Source organism: Perca fluviatilis, chromosome 13 (genome assembly GCF_010015445.1).
Source record: "Perca fluviatilis chromosome 13, GENO_Pfluv_1.0, whole genome shotgun sequence".
NCBI classification, from domain to species: Eukaryota; Metazoa; Chordata; class Actinopteri; order Perciformes; family Percidae; genus Perca; species Perca fluviatilis.
Window position 1 is genome coordinate 23,276,007 of NC_053124.1, and position 15,901 is coordinate 23,291,907.

General features: G+C 38.7%; 2 protein-coding genes across 4 annotated transcripts in view; both read left to right on the top strand.

The window, feature by feature from the left end:
* Positions 1-2,532: 2,532 nt before the first annotated feature.
* On the top strand, positions 2,533-3,967 carry si:ch211-153f2.3. Its single transcript, XM_039819916.1, has 2 exons — positions 2,533-3,029; positions 3,239-3,967. Exons 1-2 carry the CDS (start codon positions 2,703-2,705, stop codon positions 3,359-3,361), a joined length of 450 nt encoding a protein of 149 aa, XP_039675850.1. The 5' UTR covers positions 2,533-2,702; the 3' UTR covers positions 3,362-3,967.
* Positions 3,968-11,913: 7,946 nt separating this feature from the next.
* The window catches only part of slc30a8 (solute carrier family 30 member 8), a 10,103-nt gene continuing 6,115 nt past the window's right edge, over positions 11,914-15,901 (top strand). Inside the window, exons 1-4 of one of the 3 annotated variants that reach the window (XM_039819888.1) lie at positions 11,914-11,992; positions 12,504-12,576; positions 14,359-14,525; positions 15,293-15,439. In XM_039819888.1, the coding sequence (XP_039675822.1) occupies positions 12,506-12,576; positions 14,359-14,525; positions 15,293-15,439 (385 nt within the window). In that variant the 5' untranslated portion in view covers positions 11,914-11,992; positions 12,504-12,505. The other 2 variants (XM_039819887.1, XM_039819889.1) reach the window with 2 other exon arrangements.

Consider the following 15,901-nt stretch of genomic DNA (forward strand, 5'->3'; position numbering starts at 1 on the left):
TGATCTAGCTTATGCTGTTAAATAAAAAATAGTCAATTTGGTTGAATGTCGGTACAAGTAAATAGTACACATGAACAAACCACCACAAGCACATGTTACATGTTAAAAAGCACTATTTGTGACTTTCTTCTGAAAGTACCACCAGGAGGCAGCAAAGTTAGCTGAAAGGTAACATGCGACTCAGATAATACACTTGATCCCATCAGCACTGAATTTAGATGATTAATATGAAATGTCAGGTGTAAAACGTTGAAGTGGAGGCTCTTCGGTGGAGAGAAAAATCACAAGACTGTGGTGGATAAAAATCCATAACAATCGTCATACAAGGTAGTGACTTCACTTTTAATTGAATGGATTTCTTCTCAAGGCAATAATGGTTCCCAAAGTTTGACTAACCATAATGCATAATATTCCATTTGTGTAATTACAGCAATTTCATTTAAACAGTGGAGCTGAAGCCTGCAGTCCATTACTACAATGTATTTTCCTACAAACAACCCTAGAATCTTAACTTTGTGCTTCCTCAAATGGAAATAGACATGTTTTTTTGTAAGATACCTTCAGATTCAGCCTGTACTTTATAATCCTACTATTGTTTTACTTGAGTCACATAGCTTGGACTTGAGACAGACTTGATGAATAAATCTGAAAGATCTAATGACGTCAGTTGACAAAATCAAAAGATATTTACAACTTTATTTTATTTTATTTATTTATTTAATTAGTTTATTTGTCAGGGACAATGTACAAAATACATTAATCTTACGAAAAGATGTTTTGTACCAGAGTTAGCTAATGCTAGTTTCCATCTGCAGTCCCCGGGCAGGTGCACACAATATTAAAACATTATATTAAAAATAACTGTCAGTAGTATTAACAAATACATGCAAGATTAGTTAAACACTAATCAGATATTTAAATGAAAAACTAATCAAAAAACTATCACAGCCTAAAATATATACAACATAGTCAAAAACATTTACTTCAATATTACATTTGTAAACTTTTAAGTGTGCTGATGCTCACATAGCTTGTTATTTAACGCCAATGACTTGATATTCAACTTGGACTTTAGTCGTCTAACTTCTTCCCCAAGCCCAAATATTAAAAATCATGTTATACAAATACAGTATTGCATCGGGTTTTCTCCATTTTAAGGGCACCCATTAGTGTACTTTACGTTTTTTTGCACATTGGGCCACAGTATTGGCTTTATCATGTTTTATCCACTATATAGGAGAATCTGTATTGGCTTTATCATGTTCTATCTACTATATAGTAGAATTCAAGAGGGCAGCCTTCACTTTTTCACTCAAAACAATGTACTCAAAAAAATGTGGCCTCTGGCCATAATATAGTAATACAGGATATCTTAAAGTCAAATACGACCACCTATCCCACAACCTGAGGCTTAGTCTGTGTATTTGGGAGCTTGTTTGTCTCTGTCATTGTTACATATGTGACTTGCTTCCTGACCTTCAAGACTGATGGCCCAATCCCTCCCACCTCTTCTCATGCTCCACAGACCTCACAAATGGAGTCATAGCTCACGTCTCTTATGAGCTCTGACAAGTACCCCGTCTCTCTAACATGCTCGTCCATCCATCTTTACAAATTATGTTATGACAGAATTGCAAATCAAAGCCATGTATTTAATGGTCAACGGTGTAAAGAGTTTCTTGATAAGGTGTTGGACAGCACAAGGTATCAAGTCTTTCTCAGAAACACACTAACATACACACCTCTTTTTTCCTATGACATAGCACTTTAAAAGAGCAAAACATTTCTCAACGTAAAGAATTTCCTTGGGGAAAGAAACATTGACTGAGTGTGATGTCCCCTCCGAATTTGCCCTCTCACTCTTCACAGCCAGGACCATAAGTCAGGCAGGAAAATACACTAGACCCCTGTCTCATCTCTGTACAGAAGTCAGGGGAAGAACGGCTCATAGCTGCCAAAAACCATCCCACAAACCCCACAGGGGAATGGAATTAACTTGGGCACAAAGGGCCTGGTTATATTTCACCGTAGGATGGCCTTTGTGCCTCTGAATCGGCTAACACTGAGGCTGTGTCTCCTTCCTCGTCCAACCTGTCCATCTCTAAGCTGACAAACAGGTCTTATTTAGGGAGAAGCACTAAAAACGTTTTGGGGCACACACACACACACACACACACACACACACACACACACACACACACACACACACACACACACACACACACACACACACACACACACACACACACACACACACCCATCTACACTTGTGCACTTTGTCCAAATGAGAGCTCACTCACAACACATTTCTCACACTGGAATTGTATGGGGGCGGGATTGACTAAGAAAAAAAAGAGAAAGAGGGGGAGGGTGTGGTGGTGGTGGTGGTTAGGGGGGTCTTTTCAGTTCTTTTAGGAGGCAACAATAGTCTTTGTCCGAGATCTTCCACCATTCTTATTAGGGTTACCGAAAGGAGGAGGGGATGGGGCATGCAGGCGGAGGGTAGTTTCTCCATAGTAACAATGACAAAACAAGCCAGTTTAACACCAGGCAGGCAAAAGGGATGATTGCAGCTGCTGAACAGAAGCACACAGACTTGTGCCGAGTGCTGTTCACATAGGGAGAGGAGGAAGACCGGTTCAGAGAGGTGGAGATCTAGTGGATTGCAAAGAAAAGAGAAGAAAGAAGATTACCAGAGTTTTATGAGAAAGAGTATATCAGGCTGTCAAAGAACGTGCAGGGAGGCAACACGTGAGAGGGCACACACTTACAGTACCTGCCCTACACATTCATACCCTCCCAGCATGGACCGGGACAGTCAAAGCGAGGATACTTTGTCCACTATTGTTCTGGAGAACATTAAAAACAAACTGATTCATGCCTTCAGGGCGACAGGAGAGTCTAGAGAAAACCCTCAAGACTCTGGTTCCACCGTCAGACCAGTCAGCATCGGTAGGAGTTACCAAGCCAATGAAGAGCTGCGGAGGGCGCAGATAGATGGAGCGATAACCTGGCTGAGGTCTGAACTGGTGAGTCGACTGACAGATTTGGCGTTTTGTGCCTTTTCCAGTTTGCAACAGTTGTCATGTCCAGAAATGTCTGATTTATCTGTTTTTGTCAGTTCATTAATGTAGAAAATGTGGAAGGAAAGGATACCTTTTGTGTCGCTGCATCTAGTGTAAACATTATAGCTACAAACTGATCTGGCTGATCAAGTTCTTCCATTGTTGTCATGCAGCTGGAGATGCGCTCACAGGACCTCCAGCTGGCTCAGACACTGCTGGGTCTCAACACAGAGATCCAAAGACTGAGGAGGGAGAGTTTCGGAGGTGTGGAAGTAGAGGGGGATGATCAGCAGTAACGGCCCCAGTAGATAGCCCCTTCTCTGGGCAAAGACTTAACAGTGACTAGAGGTGGCAGAATGCCTTTACTGGAACCCATGGCGGACAAGGAAATGTTGCAAGTTGCAAAAGAACAGAAGAGATTGAAAGCATTTTCTTGTGATAATAGCTCATTTTAATAAAATGTGTCATGGTAAAAAAAAGTAGAAACCTGTTGCATGTAAAGTAACCTGGGTAGAGAAAAAAAAGAAAAGACAGAATCTGCTTTCTTTTGTGTGATACTCACATTATTTTTTGTTGTTTTCTTTTAGATTTCTTTGCACTTATGCAGAGTTGTACTAAAGAAAGTTTTGTTTCTTTGCTTAGTGAAGAAACAATGCATTATGAATGTAAAAATTAAATAGAAAATCACTTTTCACAATTTTATATTGACATATTTTGTGATTTGACAAAAAATAAAATGCGACCATCAATGATTTTATATCTTTATTGTGTCTTTATTGGCACACTGTAGTACCTGTTTGAAATACTACTAGAAGTTCAGGTATGGTTGTTAACTACATCTATGTCTCATCCCCAAACAATTGTAGTTAATTCAATTCAAAAATATTTCTATACACAATCGACCACAGTAATATTTTTTAAACATGGATTTACATGTTGGTTCACTGTACTAACTTAGATGTCCTAATAATACTTTCTCAAAGAGATATTTAAGAATACATAGAACAATGTCATACTGTCACCAGAATGTGCACAATAAAGATGCAATGAACTCCAGGCTGTCCTGCTGCTGCATTGAATCCATTCGGTTTGCAGTTAGTCATTAAAGGTCAGTGAGCTTCCAGTGTGTACACACACACACACACACACACACACACACACACACACACACACACACACACACACACACACACACACACACACACACACACACACACACACACACACACAACACACAAACACACACACATACACACACACACACACACACACACACACACACACACAAAAGCGTACATACTGTATATATATAAATCTGGAAATTTAAAACATTTGTCCAAAAAATCTGACCTGTGCCTTTCTGAAACACAGTGCTACACAAAGACAACAATGATTGTCTTTAGGTCAATGTTTAATACAGGACATATATCCTTTGTCACACAATTTATATAACCTACTAACTTAAAGGAATAGTTTGACATTTTAGAAACACCTTTTCACTATCTTGCTTAGAGTTAGAACAGAAGATTGATACCTCATGTCTATCTCTAAAATATTAAGCTATAGTCACTAGTTGCTTATCTTAGCATAGCTTAGCATAAAAACGGGAGAAACAGCTAGTCTGGCTCTGTCCCAAGTCAACAACATCCACCTACCAGTACCTCTTAACCTCACCAATTAACATGTTGTATTCTCGTTTGTTTGATCTGTACAAAAACTGAAGTTTACATTCGGACAGAGTCAAGCTAGCTGTTTCTTCTGTTTCCAGTCTTTATGCTAAGCAAATCTTGCCAAATGCTGGATGCAGCTTACTCTTGACAAGAAAGTGAATAAGTGTATTTCCAAAAATGTCTTTCAGTAAATTCATAGCAGTTTGTCAGAAATGGTCGTGTTTTAATTTACATTATTATTTTCGTTAAGAAAATAGAATCAACAAAGGTTAGAATTGTAAGAAAAAAGAAGCCATTATTGACATATTTTGTGCAAGGGTTTGAATGAAACATAAAAAGACCATTTACATGCTTCCCTTTATTCTCCCTCAACACCCCTTATCCTCTTGTCTGGCTTCTCTGTAAAAAAAAAATGAAAATACAGAGAGGGAAGTAAATTTATGGTGGGAAATTGCGAATGTATTTATCTTGCTCCACCTTGTCTTTGTTGATTGTCTTAGAGGATATGGAAGGAAGTTGAGAAGGGACTTCAAAAGTTGAATTTCTTCCAATATATTTGGATTTTTAAGGCACAGAGCTTCTCCTGCTGAACGACCTCTTTGATAAAACCCTTGAGTGAAGGGATGGAGACGTCTTCAGGCAGGAAATGGAAAAGCCCACCTCCCCTGAGCCGGAATAGACACTGCCACTTCCTTGTTCGCTCTCAGAGTCCCAGTAGCTGCCTTCCTCTTCCTCCTCCGATTCCCCCTGGTCTTTACCATCGTCTTGCTCCTCCTCAGACAACTCCTGCTTGAGCTCCTGGATGCCAGAGTGAAGCTCGATCAGCTGCCGGATCAGAGCTTGATCCTGGGAACGCATCTCCATCTATAAAAAAAACATATGTTTAGTTTTTACTTTTATACATTTTAGACATATGCTGGAAAGAGAGGAAAACAGACAAACAGGCCCAAATAGCATATTATGAACTTGAAGGAAATAGAACAGTAAAGTACCCCTAAAGAAACTGAAACTGAACTTCAAGAGTTTCTTGCCTTTTCTTTTTCTTACTCACGGGGGTTCGTGCTCAGTGTGACACTGCAGCCATTTCATTCAAACGTTGCCTTCTTTCAAATGCAAATGCATCTTTCTGCTGTTCCCTTTCTTCTCTTTTTTTATGAGAGGCTGTCTAATTGCAGAGCATTGTAAAATAAGATATTCAGAATTCCAGCAACTTCAGAGTCCAAGTTTGTCCTCAGGAGTGAGGAATGTCCCAAACCAAAAAACCATCTGCATTTCTTTTCCCTGTTAATTACAGCTCCCGGCTGAGACTGGGCTCCGGCTGAAAGATGGTGGTTTTAACACCTTTGTCATGCACTTGGAGGTGAGATTGTTTTGTCAACTGCTGTTTCAAAAGTCAAGAATAAAACTTGAAACTCAACTTTAAAGCCAACATGGACAAAAGCTAATTTAAGTGCTCAGAGAAACTGTACATTTGAACATCTCTATTTCTATGACAACTGGCAAACTCCGTCTGCTCATAAGGATCATATTATATGATTCAAAAGCTTGAGAACAGTTATTTGAGCTTTATCCCGGTTTCTAAAGGTCTAATGATTGCCCTGTGGACTTGCCTTACAATGATAAGTTATATCATACTAATGCTAAGTTATGTCATATAACTGATGGGACATAATATTTTAGTAAGATCTGGCTTTGAAATACGGTAAACTGTTTTTACTGGCTGTTTTGTCAGCCTCCTACTTAGACACAAGGTTTCTCCTCCTCTGTGTGCTCAGGACACTCGGTTACCATGACGAGCTGTCTGGCTGAATGCACTAAATGCCAAGTGATATATTAAACTGTGACAATGAGCCTTACACAAAGGTGCAAACAGACACACACACACACACACACACACACACACACACACACACACACACACACACACACACACACACACACACACACACACACACACACACACACACACACACACACAGAGCATCTTTGACTGGAGAGGATGGTTTGATAGGGGTTGACATTGTAACAACATGACCTACATGCATCTCAGGAACAAAAAGGCAATAACTTCCCACACAGAAACATTCAGGATGTTCCAAGAGGTAATTTTGTTGTGGTGACATATTATTTGACCTTTAGCATTATGGACAATAAAATGCTTTAATATAATTGTTATTTCACTTTTGCTGAAATATTCAATTCAATACTGGAACTCTGGAGTTCACAACATACCACATACAGCAGTGGTGGTAGATATATTCAGATCATTTACTAACCATCAAAAGTGGCAATAACACAATGTAAAAATACTCTGTTCCAAGTAAAAGTACTGCATATTACCGGCAAAAAGTTCTTAAAGCAAGTAAAAAAAAACTGACTCACTAATGTTTGTTACATAGCAATACTGGCTAAAATTAGGCACCATAATCTACTGGTCATGCCAGACTAAGTGAGGCTGTAGCAGCAAAATCCCTGAGTGTATTTACCTGAGCGAGGGTGCATTTATTGCTCATGAATTCAACTTTTTATTTGTAAAGGAAACATTTAATTAATTAATTTCTTCTTTCAAAAGTTACATAGTCTCACTTAAAGTATCAAAAGTACTCATGCAAAATTTCCCCTTTCAGAGTGTTAAATCATAGAGCCCCCAAGGTCCTGAAAGTGGATATGTTTTTATCTTATGTGCACAAGATGATTATTTGAGAGCACAAGATAAAAAGTGTGATTTCTTTCTGGACTTCAGGGGCTCTCTTGTTAGTTTTAATGTGGGACTTTGTGACTAATGTGGGAAGTTACAACTTTATCATTCTTATAGTAACGTGGTGTTTTGTATTCCATTTGCATAGAATTCTGTTAATAATTGATTGTTCTATCTACCTGCCCAGGGACTACTGGTGGAAAATAGCAATTGTGCCAAAAAATTAAAATTACATTACATTACATTACCTGCACAACTCCAACATGACCCGTGTGGGTATGCAGGGGCTTTAATCTATAACAACTACTATAGCTGTTAAATAAATAAAAAAAAAAAGTAAAATATCTAACTTAACTGTAGTGAAGTACAAGTATAAAGTAATGTAAATATTTCTCAGATACACATCAAAATTATCTTTATGTACTGTACTTAGTAAATGTACTTGCTACTGAAAAAAACCACATTGCTATGGACTTCATGTAGAAAGAAGAGTGAGACTTCATCATAGTCTTACCAGTTCCCTTCGCAGCCAGGCCAGAGCGCTCTCTATGTCCAGTTTTCTGCCTTTCTCTTCAGCTGTGCAGCCATTTCTGCTCCGAGGATCCCTGCATGCACTCTGTCCTGCTGTTTTACAATTATCAAAGGTGGAGGTCTTGCAGGAAAAGTCCCGCAATCTAGTAAGGACAACCTCCATCATGTCAGGTTAGTGATGTCCTCAATTTTTCCAACCGGGTTTCTTCTAGACCCTCTGCAGCGTCTTGTGTTATTCTCAGCTGTAGTGCTGTGTAGATGCAGCCTCGTCTGATCTCTCTGTCTCTTCTGCTATGAGGTCCCTCACACTTCTGACGACTTATGAGGAACTCACTCTCCCTTTCTCTCTTTCATCCCTACTCCTGTCTCAGCCCCCACCTCTGCTCTCTCCGTGTGGCGTGTGAATGTTGACGGAGAAGGTCTGACGTCAGGGCATTGTCCAGATGCCTGACCTGGAGTTGTTTACCACTTTTTTTCTTTTTTTTTGGGGGGCTTTTATCAGATGCACAAACACACAGAATGATCATTAGGATGGAGAGGACGGATGGACGGTTGCCATGGCGACAACCGTTGTGTGTCTTTAAGAAATACTTGCAATGGTTATGGCCTGTTAAAAGAGGATGCAGGGAGGACAAAAGGTATGTACACACACTTACAGATACACAAACATGCACACACAAAGGGCTTTAGTGTACGTAGAGCTCTCATGATCTGATGAGTGGCAGGATCTTAACAACAGTGTGAACACCCATGTGTAACTAACCCTTCTCGTGCCATTTTCCTCTCACTCTGCAGCCCCTAGCAACCCTACTTCACCATCTATTCACATTTCACACACACACACACACACACACACACACACACACACACACACACACACACACACACACACACACACACACACACACACACACACACACACACACACACACACACACACACACACACGCCTTGGCAAACCAAACACTGGCCCACTTTTTAAGAGTCCACAGACGGTATCAACCAAAATAGCCACATTGACATATTGAAAGCTATTTTTAGTCAAACTGACTCCACTTTTAGACCTCTCCAAGAAGACAACATGCCATGACTCTCAAAAGGAATTAAAAAAAGCAGCCTTTAAGTTCCATTGTGTGATTGTCTCATGCTCTTAAAGCGGGTTTCAAAGAGACTGAAGAGCACTGACGTAAGTTGTATGAGTTGTAACGTCACCAGTTGCTTTGTGAATGAGTGAATGTGTATAATTGAGCATTATATTACACTTTTTCACCTTCTATCATTCTCTATTTATATCTATATCATCATTATTATTACTTAAATATAAAATATAAAATCATAAAATGATGTCTTTTGGGAAGAAAAAAGGAACTATACTCTGAGGTGTCACAAGTATGCATTTATTAAATTAAATTAAAATGATACAAAACAAATGTATATTTTGACAGTATGTCTTTGTTAAAGTTTGCAACCACTTTTCTTCCCACAATTTTTTTTGTGTTGCAGGTGTGATGATTACAGTGGTGGAAGAAGTACTCAGATATTTTATTTAAGTAAAAATAGCAAAACCACAGTGTAAAAATACTAAACTTTAGTAGAAGTAAAAAAGTATTGGCATCAAAATATACTTAAATTACCAAGAGTACTCATTATGCAGAATGTCCCTTTTCAGAACAATGTAAAACAGAAACATAGAGAAAGCCATTGGGGCCAAAATCTTTGATAAACAATCAGACAAATATATTAATGATAAATAATAATAATATATTAATTTGCATCATTAGCATCCTGGGTTTTAAAAACCTCTTCACATGACAGATGTGTAGTACATGGGAACACTTTCTATACATGGCTCATTGTCGCCATCTTGTGGTACATTTTGGAATCAAACATTGACAACTGCTGCTTGTGTTTCAGAGATGCAGAGATTAACATACTGTACAGTATATAAGGACCATTCATTCTTTTAGCAGATTTTCCTAGAGCCTAGTATGAGCTTGGGAAACTTTATAATTACCTAAAGCCTGCTCAACGTGTCCTGGCATGTTGAGCACCGCTTTGCAATTTAGTTTTACAAAAGATGTGAGACTGAGTGTATATCTCAACATGTGATTTTTCATAATCTCTGGTATGGGTCATTAAGATGGACGTATGAAATACAAAATGCCCCATGTCAAAGACGACACATACCACCTTAAATTTGGAATTCCAATATGTTATTTCCATGGCCTAGGAAAGTTCAATGAATATTTGTGAACATGAGCTACACTCTCCTTTAGAGTCAGAAACCAGAGAAGTAAGTCTCAAACTTGTGGTTTCATGAAGAATGAAGTCTAGAGCTGCTCCACAGACAATGAATGGAAATGTGGACCCACAGAACGTTCTTTATTTATACCCAAATGAGCTTTATTCTATCGTGGTATTCTCATTCCTGAGACAGAACTCAGAACATTAGCAGTTCCAGACTTGATGACATCACAAATTTGAGTTTTAGCACTCTAGTTTTTGGATTTGAGACAAAGAGAGTTGATCATGTTTACTAATATTTTTGGACTGTCTAACAGACAAGTGGTTTTCAAAGTGGGGTCTGAGGGAGTAACACAATGACCCAATGTATGACTATTTTGTTATGGGTTTCATACGCTTTCTTTATTAAAACATCTAAAACAAAAACACAAAATCCTATCAGATGGGGGACCCCAGGACAAAATCTTATCAAATTGGGATCTGTGGTCTAATTTGTGTCAGTTTAGGGTTTCTTGATGTGAAAAAAGTTTAGGAACCACTATCTTTTAAAACATATATAATATACTCTTTGAATAATAATTTGTGTCTGATACGTTTTTTTTTTCTACAAAAAAGTTACATTTCCAGGTTAAAAAGCTGTCAGTATTACATATTGCACCTTTAAAATTATACCTACTTCTTCTCCCTCATCAAAAACTAGTAAGACGGTAAGCAGGCCGAAATGCACACAAATTGTGGATATTGATTATTGGCACGCAGAACAAGCAAGTTCTCCCCTGATTCCACCGTATTGGCCTAATGTAGGAGTTGATACACTATTTATCAAACAAAAATGCCAAACAGTTGCTCTTTTCAGCTCTCCAGTGGGAGCATCTGCTCTTTTTTCTCTGTTATATCATTGTAAATTTGATATTTTTGGGATGTTGTGCTGTTGATCGCACAAAGCACATGATTTGAAGACGGCACCTTGGGCTCTGGGCACGTTGAATAATAATTGACAGGTTTATTGACAATGAAAATGATTTGTTGCACCCTAAACACGTTGAAGAGTCACAAAGTCATTTCACTGCATATTTTCTGCCCAGCGTGTCCAACCAGGTAATGGTAATATTATTTTAAAAGTTTAACTGTTGGACACAAGATGTCTCCCACTTCACTGAAAAGTAAATGATCAGTGTTTGTGCACCGGAGGCTTCAAGTTTCTTCTTCCAAGATTGACTTCTTTGTGATGTCTCAAAATCAAAATCAGCATACATACATACATACATACATACATACATACATACATACATAACATGTGTTAAACTCTAAATTAAAGTGAGCACAGAGAAACTTTTAGCCTTATAGTGTCAAATAATAAATCACATCATTCTGCAAAGTGAAGCTTACAAGTTACAATAAGCAAAAACACATTTTTGAGTGAGGGGGACTTTAATATTTGACAATCAACAATATCCTAAACTCACAGGAGACACTAAAGTAAAATTAACTTTATACTGGTGTTTACAGCTTAAGGTAGATTTTTCGATTAACAAGTAGGCCTATGTTATTTATACAGCATTACGATTGTTATTTAAACTGGGATGAGCCTGTATTCAGAAATGAATGGCCATGTGATGAAACACACGAAAAGAGCTCACGGGTTTGATTGTACAACCAGTGGCGGCTGGTCAAGGGAAGGGGGGGGGCGGATCCCGAATGAGTTCAGCCTTTGGCTCGCTGAACACAACAGAACAACTAGGCTATTTGTGCCCCTCCCGATTTAGATGAGCAGTGCGCACAAGGTGAATTTGTCTTCAACTTTTAGGGCTACATTCAAGAGAACAATGACATTGATAGGTGTTTATGGGGTGCTTCTCCCACCAACATTGTGCTTAGAGAGTTGGTGTCTTTTAAACCCATCGTAGGCTACATCTAGCCTATATTTTGAATCCCCGTAGGCCAACTTCTTCTTCTGATAGCGCTGCAGGCGGCCAACCGGCGGTGCATCTGCACACGGTACAATCAGTGGTAGGCTAGTCACAAGGCTGCATCACATATGTAGCCGTTTGCACTCCGGATGGTTTCAGAGGATGTCCAGCGGCTGTTAAAAACACATTTCGAGAGGAGACAACAAAGCCTAAAGAAGATCAGAACAAGACATACAAATTAAGTTTGTATTAACAGAACTATATAGCTTTCTTAGAAGTAGGCTACTTTTAAGTTACATTTTATAGTTTTTGTTTTTTTTAGCATGTGTTTGTTTTAGTCGACTTTGAGCGAGCTATTTAAATCTGATATTCTCCACATCGTCAGTCATGTTCAAAAAAAAGGATCCAGAAAAAATGGCCCTGGTGTCAGACGTGAGGAACTCATACACCACTCTAAGGTAAACCTTTATTCTTTCATTTGCGCTATATTAGTCGAAGAACATGGCTATAATTATCTGTTTATCCCTAGGCTGTGTTATGAAGCATTTTATTTGTTTATATAATTTGTTTACCTGAAATTGTTCAGTGACTTTTAGTGACACTCAAATAAGCCTACATAGCCTATAGGACGTTTGACAAACATTTGTGAAAATATACAACTTTTTTCTCAGTAATGCTTGTGCAGTGGGCACTGTCTTTGCTCACGTTCCCTAGTTTGTGAACTACTAGTTTTCCACACGGTACTGGTCTGGGTTCTGCTGCTCTGATTAGCAGTGCGCAAACGTGCAGGTTCATTCCTTTCATTGCTGATGGAAACGTCACAATTAAAAACACAGGGAGGTGTACACAGGTTACAGCACTGCTCTAATATTTCATTATTTACAAGACAGAGAATATCCCGGGGACCCCTCATATATTTCCCTTGGAATAATTTGACGTAGCCTATCTTTATATTTCTAAATCCTTATTTATGTGAAAGAACAACACACGATACATTAATTAGAAATATATTAGACATGTATTAAAAATCTCAACACAGAATACCCATAAAACAATGCAATTGACATCAATTCAATTAGGTGCAAGTGACACTGAGACTACCTAAACAAAATATCAAAGGCAAACCAAGAGAAAACGCTCTCTCTCTCTCTCTCTCTCTGAAAACTTTTCAGAGAGAGACAGACCCTACTTTGAGAATCACTGGATTAAATTATTCACCTATTTCCCTTTTATAAACTATTTTAATTTTCCACCCAGTTTCCCCCAAAATAGACTTATTTCGAGTTTATTCATATCCTATTATACAACAAACCCACTTCATATAACTTAAAATTCCACTGTTTGTTTTTATTAAACTTATATATATATATATATATATATATATATATATATATATATATATATATATATATATACACACACACACACACACACACACACACACACACACACACACACACACAAAAAAATAAGAGTATAAGAAAAGGCTGCACATGATTAAGTTAAGCATACCTTTACCTGTACAAATGTAAAACAAAGCAGAATCAATATTTATCTCAGACAAATGTGACAATCGATAAACTCTATTTGTTGGAGCCATTACACCACTTTGTTTTGTTTATATAGGCTACCATGTTGGTTATGCTAATTACTATGCAGTTTTATGTTTGAGCACTGGGTGGAGCATTGCCTTTGGGAAGGCATAAAGGTAATCAGCCGCAGGTACACTGGTGTGTGGAAAATGGGGAAAGCAGACAGCTTTTCACCGTGTTTGTTGTGTCAGTGTTTAAGTTGTTTGACAAGGATAATGGATGGAACTAAACCAGAAATAAAATGAAATGGACTGTATGCTTGTGTGACGGTAAGCAGGCCGAAATGCAGACAAATTGTGGATATTGATTATTGGCACGCAGAACAAGCAAGTTCTCCCCTGATTCCACCGTATTGGCCTAATGTAGGAGTTGATACACTATTTATCAAACAAAAATGCCAAACAGTTGCTCTTTCCAGCCTCTCCAGTGGGAGGATCTGCTCCTTTTTCTCTGTTATATAATTGTAAATTTTATATTTTTGGGATGTTGTGCTGTTGATTGCACAAAGCACATGATTTGAAGACGGCACCTTGGGCTCTGGGCACGTTGAATAATAATTGACAGGTTTATTGACAATGAAAATGATTTGTTGCACCCTAAACACGTTAAAGAGTCACAAAGTCATTTCACTGCATATTTTCTGCCCAGCGTGTCCAACCAGGAGGCATTACAGATGGACGGCACAGGTGACATCAAGCATTGCCATGACAACAGCCATGCACAGGAGGATCGTGAACTAGAGAAGAAAGTCGCAAAGAGGAGGCTGTATGTAGTCTCAGTCATCTGCCTGGTTTTCATGATCGGTGAAATCCTTGGTGAGTCATTCTGTTTTCCTCACATTTCTTTAATCCCTGATTTATGGGATACTCTATCTGTTACACATAAACAAAACTCACTTTTAAAGCTAGTTCACCTGCTACTCTTGTTATTTCCTTCCAAAACAGTGTTGATGAACATCAGCAGAAATTGCCAGGAGTTGAGTTTTCATTTAAATTATGAATGGTGTGTGAACTGCATGCCACATTTATCAGAGCATACAAGGCCAAATTGCCTCCTAAGTTACCATACAACCGGTTGCTGACAAGCATTTAAAAGCTATTTTTTTAAAACCGTGTCTCACGCAGTCAGTCCACATAAAACCCACCGGGGCTACATTCACTTCCAGCTAATTTCACTAAGAACAATAAAGGCAAGCCGGTCCTGTTTGTAACCGGTAGGCTACCGACAACGTGATCTTCACCTGTTCAGCTGACTTTACCTGATAGTACACGACTGTCCTGCTATTATTACAGACCTATTATTAACCACAGACAGTTTCCTCGTTCATAGACTCATGGTGGTGCGCTGCTGATAATAAATAGGGGAAACTTTTATTTTAAAGGAACAGGAAAAACTGATGTATGTATGTATGAAACTGCCAATAAAATTAATTTACTTATTAATCGAAGGTGCAGGATCGCCGTTCCGGATCATACCGGCCCACTTTAACTTCTGCTTATTGCTTATTTCCTACACAATCAATCTAGCATTTTAGCCATACAATATCATAATATTTCTATGAATTAATTGTCTCCTTCTGCAGGTGGGTATTTTGCAGGCAGTCTTGCAGTGATGACAGACGCTGCCCACCTGCTTGTGGACCTAGTCAGCTTCATTATCAGCCTGTTATCCCTCTGGCTCTCCTCTAGACCTGCTACACACAAGCTCAGCTACGGCTGGCATCGTGCAGGTACAGTACTGACAACTTTTATCTACTGTTGCTAAAGGTGTGGTGGGGGCTGTTTTCATCAGACTTGAGTGGGTGATGGATGTTTGGCCGACAGTGACTGTCCGTTGCCCTAGTTTTTGCGGTATGCATCATTTTTACTGTCCTCTTAGGGACTGTTCGTTATTTATATAAAGGGCCACCGGTGGAGTTTTGGGACCTTTTGTAAAAATAGACTTGACCCTCCCTTCGCCAGTGAAAACATTTCTATGACCCTCCAAAATGATTGCAAAAAGAGGCATGACCCTCCCCATCACTTTATGGACATCTTCTGTAATGGTAAGCACTTGGTAAAGATGTGCAATTGCCACTTATTTTTTACAACCACATCCATGATTTAACCTCCGCATTCTCATCTTATACATCACACTCCTCTGTTATGGTGTGGTGGCCATTTCAGTAGATTTACTCACTAACATTATTGTG